At 34.4% G+C, this 23687-nt stretch overlaps 1 protein-coding gene across 1 annotated transcript; it reads left to right on the top strand.

Annotated features, from left to right (window-relative positions):
• Nucleotides 1–15: 15 nt before the first annotated feature.
• Nucleotides 16–18641, top strand: LOC127736778 (uncharacterized). Its single transcript, XM_052247370.1, has 4 exons — nt 16–236; nt 4213–4470; nt 10541–10675; nt 13706–18641. Exons 1-4 carry the CDS (start codon nt 191–193, stop codon nt 14581–14583), a joined length of 1317 nt encoding a protein of 438 aa, XP_052103330.1. The 5' UTR covers nt 16–190; the 3' UTR covers nt 14584–18641.
• Nucleotides 18642–23687: the final 5046 nt, after the last annotated feature.

Genomic DNA, 23687 nt, shown 5'->3' on the forward strand with positions numbered 1-23687 from the left:
TTTATCGTGCACCTGCGAGACTATAATTTATCATGGAAGATCGAAATTGATCACTTTTATTAAGAAAGCTGTTATTATTCGTTTATATATTTTATTTTAATGGTTTTAGCTGTTCCATATGTATAAAATGTGAAAAGACTAAATGAAACTGCCTTTTCTTCCGATTTATTAAAGCAGATTTTGACAGACAATGAAAATCATCAGTTCTGCAGTTTTGTTTTGGTTGTCACTTTTGGGTAAATATGTTTAACTTATCAAACTTAACCTTATGTAATCCATTCACCTTCTTGTTATTGATCTTATATGTTATGGTCTCGAACAAAATAAAATGTCCTTAGCTTTGATAAAGTGTCCATTGTTATCACTGGACACTTAACATCATAAAATTTGGTTCTTGAACATTATGTGATGAGTAGGATTTAATAATGTCTCCCATGAAATAATATTTAACTCCTTCTTCTTCTTCCTGGTACGGGAAAGACTCCGGTGCCGGAGTGTGGAATATCCCGGAACTGTGGCGCTATGTACATGCAAATGGATGTCGAAAATTTTGTTATAAGATAAAAATATTTGCCACAGTTCAATGAACTCCATCACAATCTTTTGTGCCTATAACTAATCAAGCAATCTTTACTCTGGGCAACACTGTTCATGGACAATATTTTAATTTTTATTATTGTTATTATTTTATTTAATCATGTAAATGTGTTCTGGACATGATTGTCCTTATAAATATAATATATCTCTCCAATTTGATTTTATATTTTTGACATTTTCTTCAAAGTGTTCGCCTTACATTTCCATTGAACTTTTCTGGGTATTAGTATTTCTTTAAATTTAGACATGTTAATGATGTAGTTGTAAATTTGTCGGTATTCACTGCTATTAGCATTTTTTTATGTTTAAATTCATCTATTTCTAATTAATACACCTTTCTTAATTAATGAAAATTCAAATATAATAAAACATTTTGAAGAACTTAAATTTGTATAACTTCCCTTAAAGGAAATAATTTAATAACAACTGTTATGTAATAGTGTCCTGTGGGAGGATACTATTTCATAACTGTTGCTGTATAATTCTGTCCACTTCAAGACACAAATTTTCATGGCAATGGACATTATTTATTACTTTAATTCTGTGAAAAACTGTCCAGGCGGACACTTTTTCACAGGACACTATTATGTCTTACAAGTCCTTACGAATCAGATTTCTTCACTAGTCACAATTTTTAATTGCTAGTACAGCTATTTCAGTGAAGATCCCTGTATATTAGTACCTAAAGACCAGGGTATCTTAAGGTATATACATGTACATGTATGTTTATAATTTTGTTAATATATTTTTATCATTAAATACATTATTTCTTTATTATCTTACTATTTTAACTCTAAATAGGAATTTTATATCAAAAACAGTAGCTCTTAATATAATATTGTTAACTATCTGATAGATGTTGAGAGTGAAAAGGAATAACGGGTTATAATAGCATTTTCAGAATTTGGTTTGTGGTTTAATATGTTTCTCTATCGTCCAGCTAATGGTATTTTCAGTTTTTTGTGTGGATTAATCACTTTCATATATAACAAACAAACTTATAAATTTGATCATAAATACTGTTTGAATATAAGTAAAATACCAGGGGCGGATTTAAAGGGGTGCCCCGGCCCCCCTTATGGAGTTTCATTTATGGTAAATCCAGACTTTTTACCGCTTCCCCCCCCCCCCCCCCCCCCCCCCTTTTTTTCAAAATCCTGGATATGCATCTGAATACTGACAATCACTTATGATATTATATGTTATTTACCTGCACAATGGGGCAGAAAGGGTATCTGTGATGTCATTATGGCTCCATAAATATAAATATATACAATGGCCATTTCGTGCATATTTTTTGGTCAAAATAAATATGAGCACCAGGCATTTCCAGGTCTACCCTAAACAGTCAGGGGACTTACTGAAATAAGTGATTTAAAAATCACTTATTTAAGTAGCAAATTTGAAATTTTGTCTCAAATTGTGATTTTTTAGTTTTACCAAAATTTTAAACATATACATTGTAGGTTTAGATAATTACTGTAAATTCAGAAATTATTGCGATTTTGGAATAATTATCACAAATACGAGATTAATTATTGTGATTTTCGGAAAAGCTGAATACATTATATGTCTCAGATATCAGAATGTGAGTTCTTATTATTGCGATACTCGCCCAGTCGCATTATTCGCATTAATAAAAACCTCGCAATAATTTCTGAATTTACAGTATATCTTATTATCATGATTATTACTGTAAATTCAGAAATTATTGCGATGTTTTTATTATTGCGAAAAATGCGACAGGGTTATAATCGCAATATTTTGAACTCGCATTTTGATTATTTATATATGAATGAAACAGAAATTTTCTCAATATCGCATTTTAGTCCAAAATGACAAAATCGCTATAATAAATGCACGCAATAATTTCTGAATTTACAGTAGTAAAATTGGAAAAAATTAACCTTTTTCTTCTTTTAAATAGCAAGGTTTATGCCTTTGATGCAATCAATTAGCTGTAAATTCTATATTTGTTGAAAAAATGCTATAATAAAGGCTTTACATAATGAACTGATACTTTCTTAACAGATTTTTCCCAGCAGTGGGAGTAATTTTCCTGTAAAATTCAAGGTTTCATCTTACAGATTATGTAATAAAATTTTACTGTTCGCGATCAAAATTTCACTGTTCGGGGGTGTTGAAATTAGTTTGGGTAATTAAAATAATAATACTTAAGTGATTTTTTGGAAGAAAATAGAGTTATGATACTTAAACAAGTGATTTTTATGTCATTATCCTAGATTTAGTACAAGGTCATCACCTGACATGACCCGGTCATCCTATCAACACAGATGTTGGTTCTGATAATTTTAGCAGCATAATTAGTCCCTGGATCATTAGTATTCTATACTTAAAGCTACAATAAAATTAAATCACTTAGTCCAGTGATTTATTTGAACTACTTAAATAGGTGATTATTAAAGAAAAACAACTCTTACTTCCAACATTTGTGTAGACAATGTTACTTGAATCAGTGATTAAAAAATCACTCATTTAAGTAAGTCCCCTGACTGCTAAAAGATATTTAACACATATTAATGAAACATACCCTCTGCCAAATGGTATTGTGTTTACACATCTTTATGTAGTCCACTGATTATGATACTTAGAAAGGCTATGTCAATTTATGCTTTGCCATCTTTCAGGAATACCAGAGATCTATGAACATGATGAAAATACCATCTCATCGATCTGTGTTATTTTTTTTTTTTTTTTTTTTTTACGATCTGTGTTATATTTTTTTTTTTTTTTTTTTTTTTATAGATTAGACCGTTGGTTTTCCCGTTTGAATGGTTTTACACTAGTAATTTTGGGGGCCCTTTATAGCTTACTGTTCGGTGTGAGCCAAGGCTCCGTGTTGAAGACCGTACTGTGACCTATAATGGTTTACTTTTATAAATTTTGACTTGGATGGAGAGTTGTCTCATTGGCACTCATAACACATCTTCTTATATCTATATACACATTATGGTTGTATGGTATACAAACAGTAGATTTAGTACTATGTCATATTCAGTAAATTCGTAACATGCAATTGTGCCCTTCGCTTAGCTTGTGCCCCTCTATTTTCAGTTCCTCATGTTCCTAGCTGGAATCTAGATTTGTTGGCACAAATCCTGTGTCAGTTCACCTTGATTTTTTGATGTACATTTGTAGTCTGACTGGTGATGCTAACTCACACACACAAACTATAAAAAGGCTCTTTCAGAAAAGCCTATAGTGTATACTATGGTTACATATGGTACATGTATGTGTACATGTACACCTGTGTTAATGTGTCTGAGCATGCTGAAAGCTCTCAAAATAGATAAATAGTTGTATTGGTTACAATCTATCTCTGTTAGAACATGTAGAAGGAGGAACATGAAAAAGAACTGATAATAAAACTTGAGAAAATTTTTGAACTCTTGGCTTAAATGTAATGCAATGAATTGAATTCTAACATTACATCTTTGTTCAAAGTTTTTCAGTTGTATAGTGAAGATTTGGTATTTCTTAACGAAATGTTTACTTTCTAAACATTGTGTGATTTAGTTAACAAAAGAATGGAACAAAAACTGAATTCTTTTGACCATGTTGACATACTATAAAGCTTCTTTTGTTTGTTTTTAGTGAAATCAGATGGTCAGCTGACTTGTAAAGATTTTGAAGGAAAAGCCATCCAACATGGAGAAGAATTCATGCCAGACCCCAATGATCGATGTAAGACCTGTACCTGCGATCAGGGGTTTCCTACCATGTGTAGACTGGTATCCTGTTCACCTCCATCTTGTCCAAACTGGCAGCAGGTTAAAACAGAATGCTGTAAATTCACCTGTCTAGAGACACCTCCAACAGACTTACCTGCTGACAATAGTACAGACAACACAGGTAGGTAATATTCACCTGTCTAGAGACACCTCCAACAGACTTACCTGCTGACAATAGTACAGACAACACAGGTAGGTAATATTCACCTGTCTAGAGACACCTCCAACAGACATACTTGCTAACAATAGTACAGACAACACAGGTAGGTAATATTCACCTGTCTAGAGACACCTCCAACAGACTTACCTGTTGACAATAGTACAGACAACACAGGTAGGTAATATTCACCTGTCTAGAGACACCTCCAACAGACGTACCTGCTGACAATAGTACAGACAACACAGGTAGGTAACATTCACCTGTCTAGAGACACCTCCAACAGACTTACCTGCTGACAATATAACAGACAACACAGGTAGGTAATATTCACCTGTCTAGAGACACCTCCAACAGATATACTTGCTGACAATAGTACAGACAACACAGGTAGGTAATATTCACCTGTCTAGAGACACCTCCAAGAGACTTACCTGTTGACAATAGTACAGACAACACAGGTAGGTAATATTCACCTGTCTAGAGACACCTCCAACAGACGTACCTGCTGACAATAGTACAGACAACACAGGTAGGTAACATTCACCTGTCTAGAGACACCTCCAACAGACTTATAGCTGACAATAGTACAGACAACACAGGTAGGTAATATTCACCTGTCTAGAGACACCTCCAACAGACATACTTGCTGACAATAGTACAGACAACACAGGTAGGTAATATTCACCTGTCTAGAGACACCTCCAACAGACTTACCTGTTGACAATAGTACAGACAACACAGGTAGGTAATATTCACCTGTCTAGAGACACCTCCAACAGATGTACCTGCTGACAATAGTACAGACAACACAGGTAGGTAACATTCACCTGTCTAGAGACACCTCCAACAGACGTACCTGCTGACAATATAACAGACAACACAGGTAGGTAATATTCACCTGTCTAGAGACACCTCCAACAGATATACTTGCTGACAATAGTACAGACAACACAGGTAGGTAATATTCACCTGTCTAGAGACACCTCCAAGAGACTTACCTGTTGACAATAGTACAGACAACACAGGTAGGTAACATTCACCTGTCTAGAGACACCTCCAACAGACTTATAGCTGACAATAGTACAGACAACACAGGTAGGTAATATTCACCTGTCTAGAGACACCTCCAACAGACTTACCTGCTGACAATAGTACAGACAACACAGGTAGGTAATATTCACCTGTCTAGAGACACCTCCAACAGACATACTTGCTGACAATAGTACAGACAACACAGGTAGGTAATATTCACCTGTCTAGAGACACCTCCAACAGACTTACCTGTTGACAATAGTACAGACAACACAGGTAGGTAATATTCACCTGTCTAGAGACACCTCCAACAGATTTACCTGCTGACAATAGTACAGACAACACAGGTAGGTAATATTCACCTGTCAAGAGACACCTCCAACAGACTTACCTGCTGACAATAGTACAGACAACACAGGTAGGTAATATTCACCTGTCTAGAGACACCTCCAACAGACTTACCTGTTGACAATAGTATTGACAACACAGGTAGGTAATATTCACCTGTCTAGAGACACCTCCAACAGACTTACCTGTTGACAATAGTACAGACAACACAGGTAGGTAATATTCACCTGTCTAGAGACACCTCCAACAGACTTACCTGTTGACAATAGTACAGACAACACAGGTAGGTAATATTCATCTGTCTAGAGACACCTCCAACAGACGTACCTGCTGACAATAGTACAGACAACACAGGTAGGTAACATTCACCTGTCTAGAGACACCTCCAACAGACTTACCTGCTGACAATATAACAGACAACACAGGTAGGTAATATTCACCTGTCTAGAGACACCTCCAACAGATATACTTGCTGACAATAGTACAGACAACACAGGTAGGTAATATTCACCTGTCTAGAGACACCTCCAAGAGACTTACCTGTTGACAATAGTACAGACAACACAGGTAGGTAATATTCACCTGTCTAGAGACACCTCCAACAGACGTACCTGCTGACAATAGTACAGACAACACAGGTAGGTAACATTCACCTGTCTAGAGACACCTCCAACAGACTTATAGCTGACAATAGTACAGACAACACAGGTAGGTAATATTCACCTGTCTAGAGACACCTCCAACAGACATACTTGCTGACAATAGTACAGACAACACAGGTAGGTAATATTCACCTGTCTAGAGACACCTCCAACAGACTTACCTGTTGACAATAGTACAGACAACACAGGTAGGTAATATTCACCTGTCTAGAGACACCTCCAACAGACGTACCTGCTGACAATAGTACAGACAACACAGGTAGGTAACATTCACCTGTCTAGAGACACCTCCAACAGACGTACCTGCTGACAATATAACAGACAACACAGGTAGGTAATATTCACCTGTCAAGAGACACCTCCAACAGATATACTTGCTGACAATAGTACAGACAACACAGGTAGGTAATATTCACCTGTCTAGAGACACCTCCAAGAGACTTACCTGTTGACAATAGTACAGACAACACAGGTAGGTAATATTCACCTGTCTAGAGACACCTCCAACAGACGTACCTGCTGACAATAGTACAGACAACACAGGTAGGTAACATTCACCTGTCTAGAGACACCTCCAACAGACTTATAGCTGACAATAGTACAGACAACACAGGTAGGTAATATTCACCTGTCTAGAGACACCTCCAACAGACTTACCTGCTGACAATAGTACAGACAACACAGGTTGGTAATATTCACCTGTCTAGAGACACCTCCAACAGACATACTTGCTGACAATAGTACAGACAACACAGGTAGGTAATATTCACCTGTCTAGAGACACCTCCAACAGACTTACCTGTTGACAATAGTACAGACAACACAGGTAGGTAATATTCACCTGTCTAGAGACACCTCCAACAGATTTACCTGCTGACAATAGTACAGACAACACAGGTAGGTAATATTCACCTGTCAAGAGACACCTCCAACAGACTTACCTGCTGACAATAGTACAGACAACACAGGTAGGTAATATTCACCTGTCTAGAGACACCTCCAACAGACTTACCTGTTGACAATAGTATTGACAACACAGGTAGGTAATATTCACCTGTCTAGAGACACCTCCAACAGACTTACCTGCTGACAATAGTACAGACAACACAGGTAGGTAATATTCACCTGTCTAGAGACACCTCCAACAGACGTACCTGCTGACAATAGTACAGACAACACAGGTAGGTAACATTCACCTGTCTAGAGACACCTCCAACAGACTTATAGCTGACAATAGTACAGACAACACAGGTAGGTAATATTCACCTGTCTAGAGACACCTCCAACAGACTCACCTGCTGACAATAGTACAGACAACACAGGTAGGTAATATTCATCTGTCTAGAGACACCTCCAACAGATTTACCTGCTGACAATAGTACAGACAACACAGGTAGGTAATATTCACCTGTCTAGAGACACCTCCAACAGACTAACCTGTTGACAATAGTATTGACAACACAGGTAGGTAATATTCACCTGTCTAGAGACACCTCCAACAGACGTACCTGCTGACAATAGTACAGACAACACAGGTAGGTAACATTCACCTGTCTAGAGACACCTCCAACAGACTTATAGCTGACAATAGTACAGACAACACAGGTAGGTAATATTCACCTATCTAGAGACACCTCCAACAGACTTACCTGCTGACAATAGTACAGACAACACAGGTAGGTAATATTCACCTGTCTAGAGACACCTCCAATAGACTTACCTGCTGACAATAGTACAGACAACACAGGTAGGTAATATTCACCTGTCTAGAGACACCTCCAACAGATTTACCTGCTGACAATAGTACAGACAACACAGGTAGGTAATATTCACCTGTTTAGAGACACCTCCAACAGACTAACCTGTTGACAATAGTATTGACAACACAGGTAGGTAATATTCACCTGTCTAGCGACACCTCCAACGGACTTACCTGCTGACAATAGTACAGACAACACAGGTAGGTAATATTCACCTGTCTAGAGACACCTCCAACAGATGTACCTGCTGACAATAGTACAGACAACACAGGTAGGTAATATTCACCTGTCTAGAGACACCTCCAACAGACTTACCTGCTGACAATAGTACAGACAACACAGGTAGGTAATATTCACCTGTCTAGAGACACCTCCAACAGATTTACCTGCTGACAATAGTACAGACAACACAGGAAGGTAATATTCACCTGTCTAGAGACACCTCCAACAGACTTACCTGTTGACAATAGTACGGACAACACAGGTAGGCAATATTCACCTGTCTTGAGACACCTCCAACAGACTTACTTGCTGACAATAGTACAGACAACACAGGTAGGTAATATTCACCTGTCTAGAGACACCTCCAACAGATGTACCTGCTGACAATAGTACAGACAACACAGGTAGGTAATATTCACCTGTCTAGAGACACCTCCAACAGATTTACCTGCTGACAATAGTACGGACAACACAGGTAGGTAATATTCACCTGTCTAGAGACACCTCCAACAGACGTACCTGTTGACAGTAGTACAGACAACACAGGTAGGTAATATTCACCTGTCTAGAGACACCTCCAACAGATTTACCTGCTGACAATAGTACAGACAACACAGGTAGGTAATATTCACCTGTCTAGAGACACCTCCAACAGACGTACCTGTTGACAATAGTACAGACAACACAGGTAGGTAATATTCACCTGTCTAGAGACACCCCCAACAGATTTACCTGCTGACAATAGTACAGACAACACAGGTAGGTAATATTCGAGCTGATGAAGTCAATATTAAAAAAAAATGTCATTATTCTTTTTATCAGCAATTTTGTTTCAACAATAGGTTGTTTGGTTTATAATATGAAATAAAATGAAATTGTCAGTAAAACTATTATTATGTGTACACAACGTTGTGATCATGGTGATAGTTGTTCAGTTGTATGAACAAACAGTCAAAGATATAACTCTATAGGGTTATTACAGAAAATAACTTGCATGTGTTATTACAGATACTTTCATGAGTTGTCTACTCTTTATTCCTTAAATTTTCTAAATCTGTAATAACATATGTTTGTTATTTGTAAAATTATTTCATTTATAGTGGGCTCTAGGGAACTCTTGAGACTGCGCAGAAACTAAATGCATAGCCTTGATAACTAATTTTTTAATTAAATTAATTCATTTTTGATTAACCATGGTAAATCAATGAGACGAGGCTATTAAGGGATAAACTTAGCTGTGATAACAAGGCTAGGTTATTAAAGGAATGTAACTTATTATATAAGACACTTGGGAATTACTGAGAAACTTGCGCAGAACCTCATTACATGCTCTGGTCATTATTTCTTACAATAAATTAAAATACATTGTAATTAAGCATGATGTATGTCTGAGCAAATGCTTTGAAGTGATATAGAGAAGCTGTGATAACACCCTTTAGTTATTACAGGCATATTTTTTCTGTAATAACATATAGGTGTACTATGCAAAATTGGCAAACTATGAACTGTTATATCTTTCAATAGTTAAGTATACATATAGACAAAAGTAATATCAATAGAACTTTTATACATTTCAACTAAACTAATGATGTATATTGTCCCTTTGAAACATGTAACATACATATGTTATCACAGTTCTTTGATTTTTTAATCCACAATAACAAATGTATGTTATTTTACTGTAATAACCCTATAGAGTTATATCCCTGACTGACAAAGTAGCATGCATTTCATTGATCATGTTTATAAATTGTTGCAGATGGACACCAACACGTGAAGTTGCTGCACTGTTATGGAACGTCATTGCCTTATGTTTTCGAATATCAGATATATATAGAAAAATATTAGGATGTAAGATGAAAGGGAAAATGTACAAATTGCTGATATACTTATATTTCGATTAATTTTTATTTCAGTAACATCAGCAGATAGCTATAGGTTGAGGACGTTAGGATTGAGACTAATAGCCAGTACATACACTTATATTTTGGTTATTTTTTATTTTAGTTACATCAGCCGATAGTTTGACTACACTAGGATTAAGACTTGTAGCCAGTACAGTGACATCGTTCCTGGTTTTAGCCTTATTACTTTTTGCTGTACATCAGCTGAGGAGGAAGAGATTGATATTAGCCATGAGAAGTAAGAACAAACAATAAAACAAGATCTGAAGTAAATTTATCTGAGACAACAATTTAATTATACATCAGTTAGCCCAAAATACAAGTTTCAAACATGTCTGTCATTTTTACAAAAAGTCTTAAATTTTGATTGACCTTAGAATATAGTCATGCACTTTTTTCATAGTTTAAGAGTAGTCAGCCCATGCCCTATTATTTTTGACAAAGTAAAACATTTATTCATGCTCTCCTTATGATCTGATCATCACTAGCAAGCAGATTGGTTTTAAATAAATATAACAACTTCAAATGAAAAAAGAATGATGTTAAATTGGAAGATACAATTTGTATATTGGTTATAAATGTATTATGTGTTTGGTTTCCTAAACTTTTGGTCTTAGTGGACATTTTATTAAAACATGATATGTGGTATCATGCCAATCAGACAAATATCAGACAACTATCCACCAAATACTCAAGTACAATAATGTAAACAACTCACCATACAGACCAGTACAAAGAGCAGTTAAACATACAACAATCAATCACCATACAGACCAGTACAAAGAGCAGTTAAACATACAACAATCAATCACCATACAGACCAATACAAAGAGCAGTTAAACATACAACAATCAATCAATACAAAGAGCAGTTAAACAAACAACAATCAATCACCATACAGACCAATACAAAGAGCAGTTAAACATACAACAATCAATCAATACAAAGAGCAGTTAAACAAACAACAATCAATCACCATACAGACTAATACAAAGAGCAGTTAAACATACAACAATCAATCACCATACAGACTAATACAAAGAGCAGTTAAAAATACAACAATCAATCAATACAAAGAGCAGTTAAACATACAACAATCAATCAATACAAAGAGCAGTTAAACAAACAACAATCAATCACCATACAAAGATCAGTTAAACATACAACAATCAATCACCATACAGACCAATACAAAGAGCAGTTAAACATACAACAATCAATCAATACAAAGATCAGTTAAACATACAACAATCAATCACCATACAGACCAATACAAAGATCAGTTAAACATACAACAATCAATCAATACAAAGAGCAGTTAAACATACAACAATCAATCACCATACAGACCAATACAAAGAGCAGTTAAACATACAACAATCAATCAATAAAAAGAGCAGTTAAACATACAACAATCAATCACCATACAGACCAATACAAAGAGCAGTTAAACATACAACAATCAATCAATACAAAGAGCAGTTAAACATACAACAATCAATCACCATACAGACCAATACAAAGAGCAGTTAAACATACAACAATCAATCACCATATATATATACAAAGATCAGTTAAACATACAACAATCAATCACCATACAGACCAATACAAAGAGCAGTTAAACAAACAACAATCAATACAAAGAGCAGTTAAACATACAACAATCAATCAATACAAAGAGCAGTTAAACATACAACAATCAATCAATACAAAGAGCAGTTAAACATACAACAATCAATCACCATACAGACCAATACAAAGAGCAGTTAAACATACAACAATCAATCAATACAAAGATCAGTTAAACATACAACAATCAATCACCATACAGACCAATACAAAGATCAGTTAAACATACAACAATCAATCAATACAAAGAGCAGTTAAACATACAACAATCAATCACCATACAGACCAATACAAAGAGCAGTTAAACATACAACAATCAATCAATAAAAAGAGCAGTTAAACATACAACAATCAATCACCATACAGACCAATACAAAGAGCAGTTAAACATACAACAATCAATCAATACAAAGAGCAGTTAAACATACAACAATCAATCACCATACAGACCAATACAAAGAGCAGTTAAACATACAACAATCAATCACCATATATATATACAAAGATCAGTTAAACATACAACAATCAATCACCATACAGACCAATACAAAGAGCAGTTAAACAAACAACAATCAATACAAAGAGCAGTTAAACATACAACAATCAATCAATACAAAGAGCAGTTAAACATACAACAATCAATCAATACAAAGAGCAGTTAAACATACAACAATCAATCACCATACAGACCAATACAAAGAGCAGTTAAACATACAACAATCAATCAATACAAAGAGCAGTTAAACATACAACAATCAATCACCATACAGACCAATACAAAGAGCAGTTAAACATACAACAATCAATCACCATACAGACCAATACAAAGAGCAGTTAAACATACAACAATCAATCACCATACAAAGATCAGTTAAACATACAACAATCAATCACCATACAGACCAATACAAAGATCAGTTAAACATACAACAATCAATCAATACAAAGAGCAGTTAAACAAATAACAATCAATCACCATACAGACCAATACAAAGAGCAGTTAAACAAACAACAATCAATACAAAGAGCAGTTAAACAGACAACAATCAATCAATACAAAGAGCAGTTAAACATACAACAATCGATCACCATACAGACTAATACAAAGATCAGTTAAACATACAACAATCAACCAATACAAAGAGCAGTTAAACATACAACAATCAATACAAAGAGCAATTAAACAAACAACAATCAATAAATACAAAGAGCAGTTTAACATACAACAATCAATACAAAGAGCAGTTAAACAAACAACAATCAATCAATACAAAGAGCAAAACCCATACGGTCACCAATGTTCTCCCCAGTATTTTCAAATAGCAAAATGGGATTTGAAAATGCACCATTTCCCTAAGATTATACATTTGTTGTATATATATCACCTTATTTATAGTACATTCTAATTATAAAATTTATAATGAAATGTATTTAGATAGCACCATGGTACCATGACAAGGCCCTTGGGAGAACACTGCCATGCCATATTAGTAAGCTATTAGAGGTATCAGAATGACATTTGAGAAACACATGTACTGTGCAATGAAAGTGTTCTATTTCTTGACATAGCATAAGTGAATGAATATTTTCAGACAATGTACAAATTTTGTGATGTTTGATATGTTTCTGTTTACAGGATACAGCGATAACAGGAGGAGACATGATACAGACATGTATACACCAGATTATTTTGGCATGGCGTGTCCACCGTATGAAGAACCACCACCACCATACTCCCCCCCGAAACCACCCGATGACACACATCCAGATGATGCCCCACCCCCTTATGAGAGCGTGGATTCTAATCACAATGTCAGCTCTCGTGTTTTTCCCACGCCGTCTGTTATTCGTACTACTAGTCCTCGGGGAGAAAGGAATCGCTCAGAACACTCTGTGTTCCATACTGCTAGTCCAGTGAGAAACAACAGTTGTAATAGGTCAGAAAACAGTGATGTAAATAGCCAATCATCAGCCAGAACTCAGCTATCAAACATGCACTGTCGATCATCACCTGACACACTGCCTACATGGAATAGTTTCACACATCCAAGGGGAGATAATCTACCTTCCAATAATAGGCATTTAGAAAGGTGTATATCTGACTCGGACTTTGAATCAGACCGAGGATCTACAGACTTTGGTCTGACCTCAGATTCTGAAGCTCATTATAGTAGGTGTGGTCCACGGGAAAACATAGATTTACGTCATGTACGATTGTCTAAATTGCTAAGTCCTAACGGATCTGTTCCAAAAGAAAATGGTACTTTTTCAGATCTTCCTGGTCGTGGCACAGTTTCTGGCAATCTTGAGAGTGACGCGCAGTATCCAGACCACAACTTAAGTCATACACAATGTAATAATTTACCTTCTGTACATAATGAAGTTCCCAAGAAAGGGATTTCAGGATCTGTTGATATGGTAATAAGTAATAAAGAAAATGAGAGTCCGCCGTGGAGTCATTCGTTAGCCGATAGTAATGATGAAACAGATGGACAACACTGTAGTGTTGTATAAATTTATGAACCTTTTATGATTATGACATATTTTGAAATATGGTTTTAACAATATTAATGTGTGAACATTTGTATTTACATGTGATGAGATAATTGTGATAAAAGTAGGTAGGCATTGTAAGTGTTTACATGGATGGTTGCAATTTCATTTTTTTTAATAGGCTACTGGGTCAGCATATCACTTTTAATTCATTTACTTTGGTGAGATATATAATAAACTTCTTGATTTCACATTTTAAAATCAATCATGACAGAATCCTGTTTATTTGTCAGATATGGCACACTGGCTTAGATATTTAGCATGTTCAATGAAATAGATACAACCCAAATCATTGATTTTGAGTCGTCTCCTCTTTGCTCTTACTCTTAAAAACTGTGTACTTAGAGGAGAGGCAAAACCTAACACTTTTAATGTATATACATGTATTTTGTTTTACCATACTTGTCAAGAAAATCATTTTGTTGAAATGAACAAAAGTACTTGGTGTATATGTATAATAACCCCTGAACTCCGTCTGTTCAAAAGACCTTGGGTAGAAAAATATTTCTTGGCTTCTAAAGATGGGAATGATTTAATATTTAGTCTGCAGCTTGATATTGTTGATTTGTAACCTATATTCAGAATTTTTAGATCTGTCATGCGGCTTCTTCCTGTTTTACGATAGTTTGAAATTATTTAGGCAAATTTTAGTAAAACTTTTCTTGGGTTCTATTGAAGCGAAAATTTTATATTTGGTCTGGAGCCTGATAATGTTGATTTGTAGTGTGTATCAATTTTAATGTCTGCATGTCAGCCACTTCCTGTTTGCAGATAGTTTGAAATATTAAACACTCATTGTACAAGGAAAATTTTCCCTCCCTTAACGTTACATCAGTGAAAGGACTTTATTCAAGTCCAAATGAACATACATGTAGTTTTGGAAATCATCTTCATTAGTTATTCTTCAACACGCATGTTGCCTCAATCAATCTCATGCAGCAACAATGGTCCAGACCCAGTATTGTCTTGTTTCACTATAAGGGTCACACCACAAAGTTGAGAACTGATATGAAACAGTAGAATTTTTTGCATTCATGAAAATTTTTCCTGAAGTAATGAAGTGTTTAATGTCATGGAGTAATGAAGTGTTTAATGTCATGGCGTAATGAAGTGTTTAATGTCATGTAAAACTTTCAATGTCTTGTCATGTCACTGGTCATTTATTTTTTGTTGATAACTATATTTTTGACCAAATTACTTTTTATATGAATAAAAGGAGATGTAGCACATATGTTGATGAGACAACAACCTAACAACACAAATTACAAAAAGACTTCTGTTTTGTACTGGTACTTAATGTTTTTAACATTGATATCCTTTTCTCAATACTGTAAATTCAGAAATTATTGCATGCATTTATTATTGCCATTTTGTCATTTTAGACTAAAATGCGATTTTAATTTTTGCGTTATTGAGAAAAATTCTGTTTAATTCATATAAAATATTTCAAAATGCGAGTTTAAATTATTGCGATTATAACCATGTCGCATTTTTCGCAATAATAAAAACATCGCAATAATTTCTGAATTTACAGTATTCTATTGAAAATGTCAGGGTTTCTCTAAATCTTTTAAATGTTCATGTTTTTTCAGTATTCATTGGGACATGTCATGGCGTGTCTCATCTTGAAGGAGTAACATAGGCGAGATTTAGGCATGTAGTTTACAGCTGCCTTGTCAATATGTAGTAAAAGTTAATAATAAGGTCAGTTTTAATGGCATCACTAATGAATAGTCAATGATATTTGGTATGCAGTAGTTTTAGCATTGACATTTCTCATTTTCATTGAAATTATTTGACCTTATTCCCTCAGTCATGGTCTATTGACTCTCAAACATTTGCTTAGTTTAACTCTTATAGTTTGTGATTAGGTCAGTTTTAGATGAACTAGTAATAGAAAGTTTTTATTTAGAAACCCAATGATATTTGGTATTCAGTGGCTCTTTTCACAAAAAATCTTAAGAGTAAAAATACTCGTAAGTCATACACATTTCTGTATAACTTACGATCAATTTTTATCGTAAGATTTCTTGTGAAAAGAGTCGCTGTTGCATTAACATTGGCACATCACATTTTCAAGGAAATTATTTGACCCTCAGTTAAGGTTCGTTGACTTAAACTTTAGCACATAGAAATAAGAAGATATGGTATGAGTGCCAATGAGACAACTCTCCGTCCTAGTCACAATGGGTAAAAAGTAAACAATTATAGGTCAAAGTTTACAGTTTACATATTAAAGTTTGTGATGGGGTCAGTTTAAGGGGAACTACTTGTTACTATCAAAAAGACATATGGAGACATATCTCTCTGTCAAGAGTTCATTAATTTGTAAGATATTCTAGTTTAGGAAATATAGAAATAGATTCCCCACAAATGTTTCTACTTTTTAATCTTTTACACCAGTGAATATTGACATCAACAAGACGTTAAGTTTTTTTTAATTGTTTTACATTTTGTCACCCCAAACATTTTATAGCTAACTAGACGGTATGGGTTTTGCTCATTGTTAAAGGTTTTATGATGGGTGACCTGTAATTATTTACATCTTTGTATTTGGGTTGATAGTTGCTTTACATCTCCTCAGTTTTATATCAGATGATAATATTGCACTGTGATAGAATCTATGTAAATTATTGTGTAAATATAATGACACTGTGTAGTAACAAAGATTTTACCCAACCTTGTATGTGCCATATATAAACTGTATGAGGGTTTTACCGAACAAATGTGACGTCACTTTATAAAGCACGAGTTGTCAATTTTATTTGTTTCGTCAGTTGTTGTATTATGTGTTCATTATTTTGTCAGTAAATTTAAATTTTTTGTTTTAGCTTGAACACCATGAATACATTTATTTTGCTTTAAATTGTACAACAGAATGGTTAACTATTCATGCTTATTAGTGTAAAAGGTTAGAATATAAATAGAAATTATTATTGTTATTTTATCATAAGAAATTTTAGTCAGCAAAAAATCTTTCCGTGCCTACCAAGTATTAAAATTATTTTGAAATTAAACCATTTTTGAATATCAGGAGTAACAATACCATAAACATGATAAATTAGAAGTTTCAAACTAAGGAATTGACGTTGGCAACTATTCAAATATGGTTCTGTTATTCCTCTTTTAATGCAATACTTGTAAATATAAAAAATAATACATGTGAAATATCCCACAAACCTGAACATTGTTGTCAATGATTCCTACCATCACACGTCAATGGTAGAAATCATCCAATCAGAAATGGTAGGACATTGCGCATAGAAAAAGAATTTTCATTATGTTATGAAACTTACATCTGTATATGTTAAAATTTAGATTAAATGAATTAAAATCAAATCATACATGTATTTAAAATGTTGCCATCGTTAAATCCTATATTGATGTTTGCAACTCTTTAAATACAATACTGTTATTCCTATTCTAATACAATATTTGTAAATATTCGAATAAAATGTGAAATATTCTGAAAACCTCAACATTTTTGTTGATTACACATTATGATGGTAGACATCATCCAATCAGAAATAGTATTACACATTTGTTACATGTCACATGTCATAAGCATTACCATTGTGTTATGAAACATACATCTTTGTATGTTAAAATTTGATTTAAATGAATTGAATGAATTCAAATTGTTTATATAAGGGAAACAATAAAGTAAGGGTATGTTGGTAATGTTTATGATATTAAAGTAAAACTAAGGTTAGATATGCACATTGTTTTCAGAAAGATTGAGTTACTAGGAAGAAAACCAAGTTTGTTTGTTAAATTTATTTCATGTTTTATAATTAAATTAGATCCCAGAAACTATCAATGAAACTTCACAAAAGAAAATAGATTTTAGATTTATTACTTCATAGTTTTTGACATCAAGCATGTTATTATTTTTCCATTTCTATTTAAAAACAGAAAAGGTTGGAGGGGTCAGGATGTTTGTCTGTAATCTCACAGTTTATATCTTCTTCATCTTATATTTGTTATTGTAATATTAATCAATAGATTTTACAATCATCTTCGTTGTTTTGAGTTCTTTATTTTTACAGTCTTTTAAGAGAATATAAATTAAAGAAGTTGTATTGTACAGGTCAATGAGACAACAACCTAGCAATATAATAAGACAGAATACAAACAAAAGATGATAGTGTCTTCAATGATGATATCATCTTTTATCATGTCCCAAATCACTATAAATCTTTAAAAGTTGTGAATCAGATGTTCTCTAAACTTTTTACCAATATACCGTTCATTAAAGTTGGTCATTGAATTTATGGGGAAATTCCATAAACTATTTTCGCTAGATTGTAATAGGCAATAAAAGAAAAATTTTACTTGTCAGTGTCGTAAATAGTCAATCTTTCCTTGAATAAAAAATGCACAAGTGTTTATCAGTGATGTGTAGACTGGTCCAAACAAATAAAATTGAAGGAACAACAAACCTCTATTGTCTAAAATATAAATGTAAAAATAAGGAGATGTTGAATGATTGCCAAGGAGACACTACCTTAAAGACAATGATGGGGACAACTACAGGTCACCATACGGCCTTCAACAATGAGTAATAAATATATATATCAGATATAGTTAGAGGAGGGGATAAGGCATCTGCGCAATGCTAGGCGGTGATGTCGTAGAAGTATGAAGTGAAAAGTACAGGTTCCAGCCCCGGTCCGGGAGGAAGTAAAGAATCAGATCTACTTTTAACATTGTTAGGTTGATTTTCTAGGCACTTTATAAATATTCTAACGCCTGGTATTTATTAATCATAAAAAATTCCGATGGACAAGGTATAATTTACAGTTGTCACTACACATAGGCAGACATATATTATATATATATATATATATAGAAGTCTATAAAAAGGACCAACCAGCAAATTTACTATGTACCGGATCGTCTAGAATAGACGATACTGTGCAGATAAGGAAAAAAATTATATAAGTCTAGAGATTTGCACAACGATACTATTTAAGAGGGTATTATACGAAGATGTTGTTAATAAATCGTGTTGACAAATATTTCGGCTTAACAAATAGCCTTCTTCGGTGTCAATTATTTTAACAATACTGATAATATGTATAAAAATAGCTCAATAATACAGGTAAGTTTTGGTCTATTGATTTAATCCAAAATCCTGAACATCATAATATAAAACAAAACTCAATACTCAAATATACGTGACTGTGTATATTTACAACCCAAAATGAGTGAAAAATAAAACTTAGTATTTTTTATTGATGCCGTTTGGATGATGTACATTTAGTTCCTTTATCCAAAAGCTTTCCCGAACCTGTCGCTGGGCATCACTCCAGTGAATGTTCTGTTCAATCACTAGGATCTTCATGCGGTTAAAGTCATCAAGTGTGTGACCAGACTGTCTGAAATGCTGAGAAACTGGGAGAAGTGGCTTCTTAGAGATATCACTCCTATGGCCATTGAGGCGTTTGTGGAAAGGCTGCTTTGACTCACCAACATATTGGAGGCCACAAACCGAACATTCTAGAATGTAAATAACATTCATACTTTTGCAGTTAACATTGCAAAATATCTTATAGTTATTTTCGGTTGCCTTACTGTGAAAAGTTGATGAGTGATGCATCTGTAGGCAGCATTTGCAGCGTTTTTCATCACACGAACGACATTCTCCAGAATTACTTCTATTATCAGACACTTCAGCCCGCACCAGCAGGTTACGCAGACTATTGGGTTGCCTAAAAGCTATCATGGGAGGCTCGGGAAAAATCTTGGATAGTTTGGAATTCTTTTCAACTGTTTTCCAATGCTCACGAATGACACCGAAGCAGTTTTTGAGAGATGGGTGGTAAGTAAGAACACATGGAGTCCTTTTATTTTTCTTTTTATATTTGTATTCTAACAGTTTACTCCTTGGAATAGTTTCCGCTTTCTGAAAGCCTTTTTGGATAGTTTTGTGTTTGTAGCCCCTTCTCTTCAAGCGGGTTTCGAGTTGACGTAGTTGTTTTTTAGTTGTTTCTGAGTTGGAACATATTCGCTTGACTCTGAGTGCCTGACTGTACGGGATGCTCTTAGTACAATGAGCAGGATGGCAACTTTTAGGGGACAGATATTGGTGAGTGTCAGTAGGCTTAGAATATAGATCAGTGGATATGATGCCATCTGTGAGCGAGCTGGAGGTATCGAGGAAGGTGATTTTGGATTTAGATTTCTCATGAGTAAATTTGATACTTGGATGTATGTTGTTGGCATGAGTGATGAATGTATCTAAATCCTCGTCACTTTTATTCCATTTCATATCCACATCATCTATAAATCTAAACCAGGAAAGCGGTTTTTCGATGGAAGATTCAAGGAGTTGTTTTTCTAATTTGCCCATAAATATGTTGGCATATGATGGAGCCATTTTGGTGCCCATAGCAGTTCCATTAACTTGCAGATAATGGTCTCCATCAAAAGTGAAGTTGTTGTTTTTGAGTACCAGCGTGAGCATTTTGACCAGGCATTCAGTAGGTGGATATTTCACTGGTCGGGAATTCCAAACTTCTTTACATGCATCAATGCCATCTGCATGTGGAATATTCGTGTAGAGGGAGGTGACGTCCATAGAGACAAGTGTCGTGTCGGAGGGGAGTGGATTTAAGGCCTGCAATTTTCTAAGATAATCGGTAGTATCTTTGATGTGAGATGGTAAGTCCTCAACATGTTGACGAAGATGGAAGTCAACGAATTCCGATATTTTTTCTGTCGGATGACCGTTCGCTGAAACTATAGGTCTTCCTGGGTTATTGGCCTTATGAATTTTAGGTAAAAGATAAAATCTGCCCGGTTTTGGATTTTCTGGTTTCAAATATTCTAGAGTCTTTTCATCGATGAAACCATCGTTGTGCATTTCTACCAAACTATCAGTTATTTCTCTGCTAAAAGATGTTGTAGGATCAGAGTCTAGTTTTTGGTAGAACCTTGCATCGCCAAGTTGTCGTTCAGCCTCTTGAATATAGGCAGATTTATCCATGACAACCACTGCACTGCCTTTGTCTGCAGGTTTAATGACGATATTGTCGTTAGATCGTAAGTTTTTCAGTGCAGTTCGTTCTTCATTGGTAAGATTGTCAAAAGGTTTATTGTTATTTCTAGTATTTCTAATAATGTCCGACTTAAAATTGTCAATAAATGATTCCAAGGTGGCATTTTTGCTCGGTTTAGGGATCCAAGTACTCTTTTTTATAAATTTGTAGTTGTTTTCGTCTTCTGAAATTTCTGAGTCGCTATCCGAGCATCTGTTGTTGTTCTCCTTCGACGCGAAATATTCCTTAATGCGTAGACTTCTGGCAAAATTGTCAAGGTCTTCCGACAATTTAGTTTCATTAGGGGCAGGTAAAGGACAGAAATTTAAGCCTCTCGAGAGAAGAGATGTTTCAGCTTCCGTTAACTGGTGTTTGGAAAGATTGACCACAATGTTGGAGGGCGAATCAGTCTCTAGTGACCTACGTTTAAAGCGCCTTACTCGTTTTCTCTTTTTTTCAGATGGTAAAGAAGGATTGATATGTTCGATGCCATCCCTACGGAATTTTCTTTTCTGCCTTTCACTCAAATTTTGAGATTGTATGGTTGTTATGTCTTTAAGGCGAGCACTGATAGCATCACAATTGTCAGATGTGAGATCTTTTTTGCAGCTATTTGAAAGGGTGTTAAATTCGCCAGTAAGAGTTTTCAGATATTCTTCGCAGTGTTGTTTGAGGAGGACCATTAACCGCTTGGAACAATGGTAGAGGGTTTGATCCCATTTGCGAAGTAATGTGTTGGATACATTGCCAGGTGTTTGTGGCATAAGCTTGATTTGTAGTCCGTTAGGAATACTTTCATTATACACATAATGGGTTAAATTAGGTAAGTGGTGTTCAGTTCTAATTTGTTTTTGTTTAATAGCTCTAAGTTGTTTAAAATAATCATTGATGTTCATGATATAAGAGCTGAAAACTTAAATTCACTGGGATTATGTGAATAACATAATACAGGTCATTCAGAGGAAAATAATATAGAAGTCTATAAAAAGGACCAACCAGCAAATTTACTATGTACCGGATCGTCTAGAATAGACGATACTGTGCAGATAAGGAAAAAAATTATATAAGTCTAGAGATTTGCACAACGATACTAATATAAGATGGTATTATACGAAGATGTTGTTAATAAATCGTGTTGACAAATATTTCGGCTTAACAAATAGCCTTCTTCGGTGTCAATTATTTTAACAATACTGATAATATGTATAAAAATAGCTCAATAATACAGGTAAGTTTTGGTCTATTGATTTAATCCAAAATCCTGAACATCATAATATAAAACAAAACTCAATACTCAAATATACGTGACTGTGTATATTTACAACCCAAAATGAGTGAAAAATAAAACTTAGTATTTTTTATTGATGCCGTTTGGATGATGTACATTTAGTTCCTTTATCCAAAAGCTTTCCCGAACCTGTATTTTGGCAAGGCCTTCAAAAATTGCTCTTATGGGGCTTGTAAATGAGCAGTGTTCTGAAGATAACAGACAAATGAGATTTTCATTGTCCATGAAATTACACTTAAATGATTAGTTAAGACATCTGCAAAGGACAGACAATTTAAAATTCTATTAGAGCAAAGAAGTCCTAAGAATTCAAGAAAAGATGATATGATGGCTTTTTCACTTATACAAGTAAATAAAATACACCTGTATATATATTGTATACAAGTAAATAAAATACACCTGTATATATATTGTATAGTAAGCTTATAATTTTTTTTTATAAATTATCATTGTTATTTAGAGAGCTTGAATCATCAGATTGGTATATACTAAGCACAAAAACAAATAACCGTATAGAATTTCACAAAGTACTAATCTATTAAAGAGTACTCACAGTTACTGAAAGCTGAAGAAATTTCTACATATATTTATTATTTGTTGAAGCCAGCACCAATGATTGGCATATTATTTTCTAGCCTTGCTTTGAGATACTTTCAAAGACAATTTGAACAATGAAAATTCCAATTCAGCCTGGCATAACCCAAGGGGCAATGCCTTGTATTATGATTGTACTT

Source organism: Mytilus californianus, unplaced genomic scaffold, assembly GCF_021869535.1.
Source record: "Mytilus californianus isolate M0D057914Y unplaced genomic scaffold, xbMytCali1.0.p SCAF_36, whole genome shotgun sequence".
Taxonomy (NCBI): Eukaryota; Metazoa; Mollusca; class Bivalvia; order Mytilida; family Mytilidae; genus Mytilus; species Mytilus californianus.

Excerpts from the sequence above, each read along its gene's own strand:
- LOC127736778 (XM_052247370.1), top strand. The coding sequence starts at position 191 with ATGAAAATCATCAGTTCTGCAGTTTTGTTTTGGTTGTCACTTTTGG. Across the intron at positions 237-4,212 it reads GTTTTGGTTGTCACTTTTGG|TGAAATCAGATGGTCAGCTG; the intron begins GTAAATATGTTT and ends GTTTGTTTTTAG. Across the intron at positions 10,676-13,705 it reads ATTGATATTAGCCATGAGAA|GATACAGCGATAACAGGAGG; the intron begins GTAAGAACAAAC and ends TTCTGTTTACAG.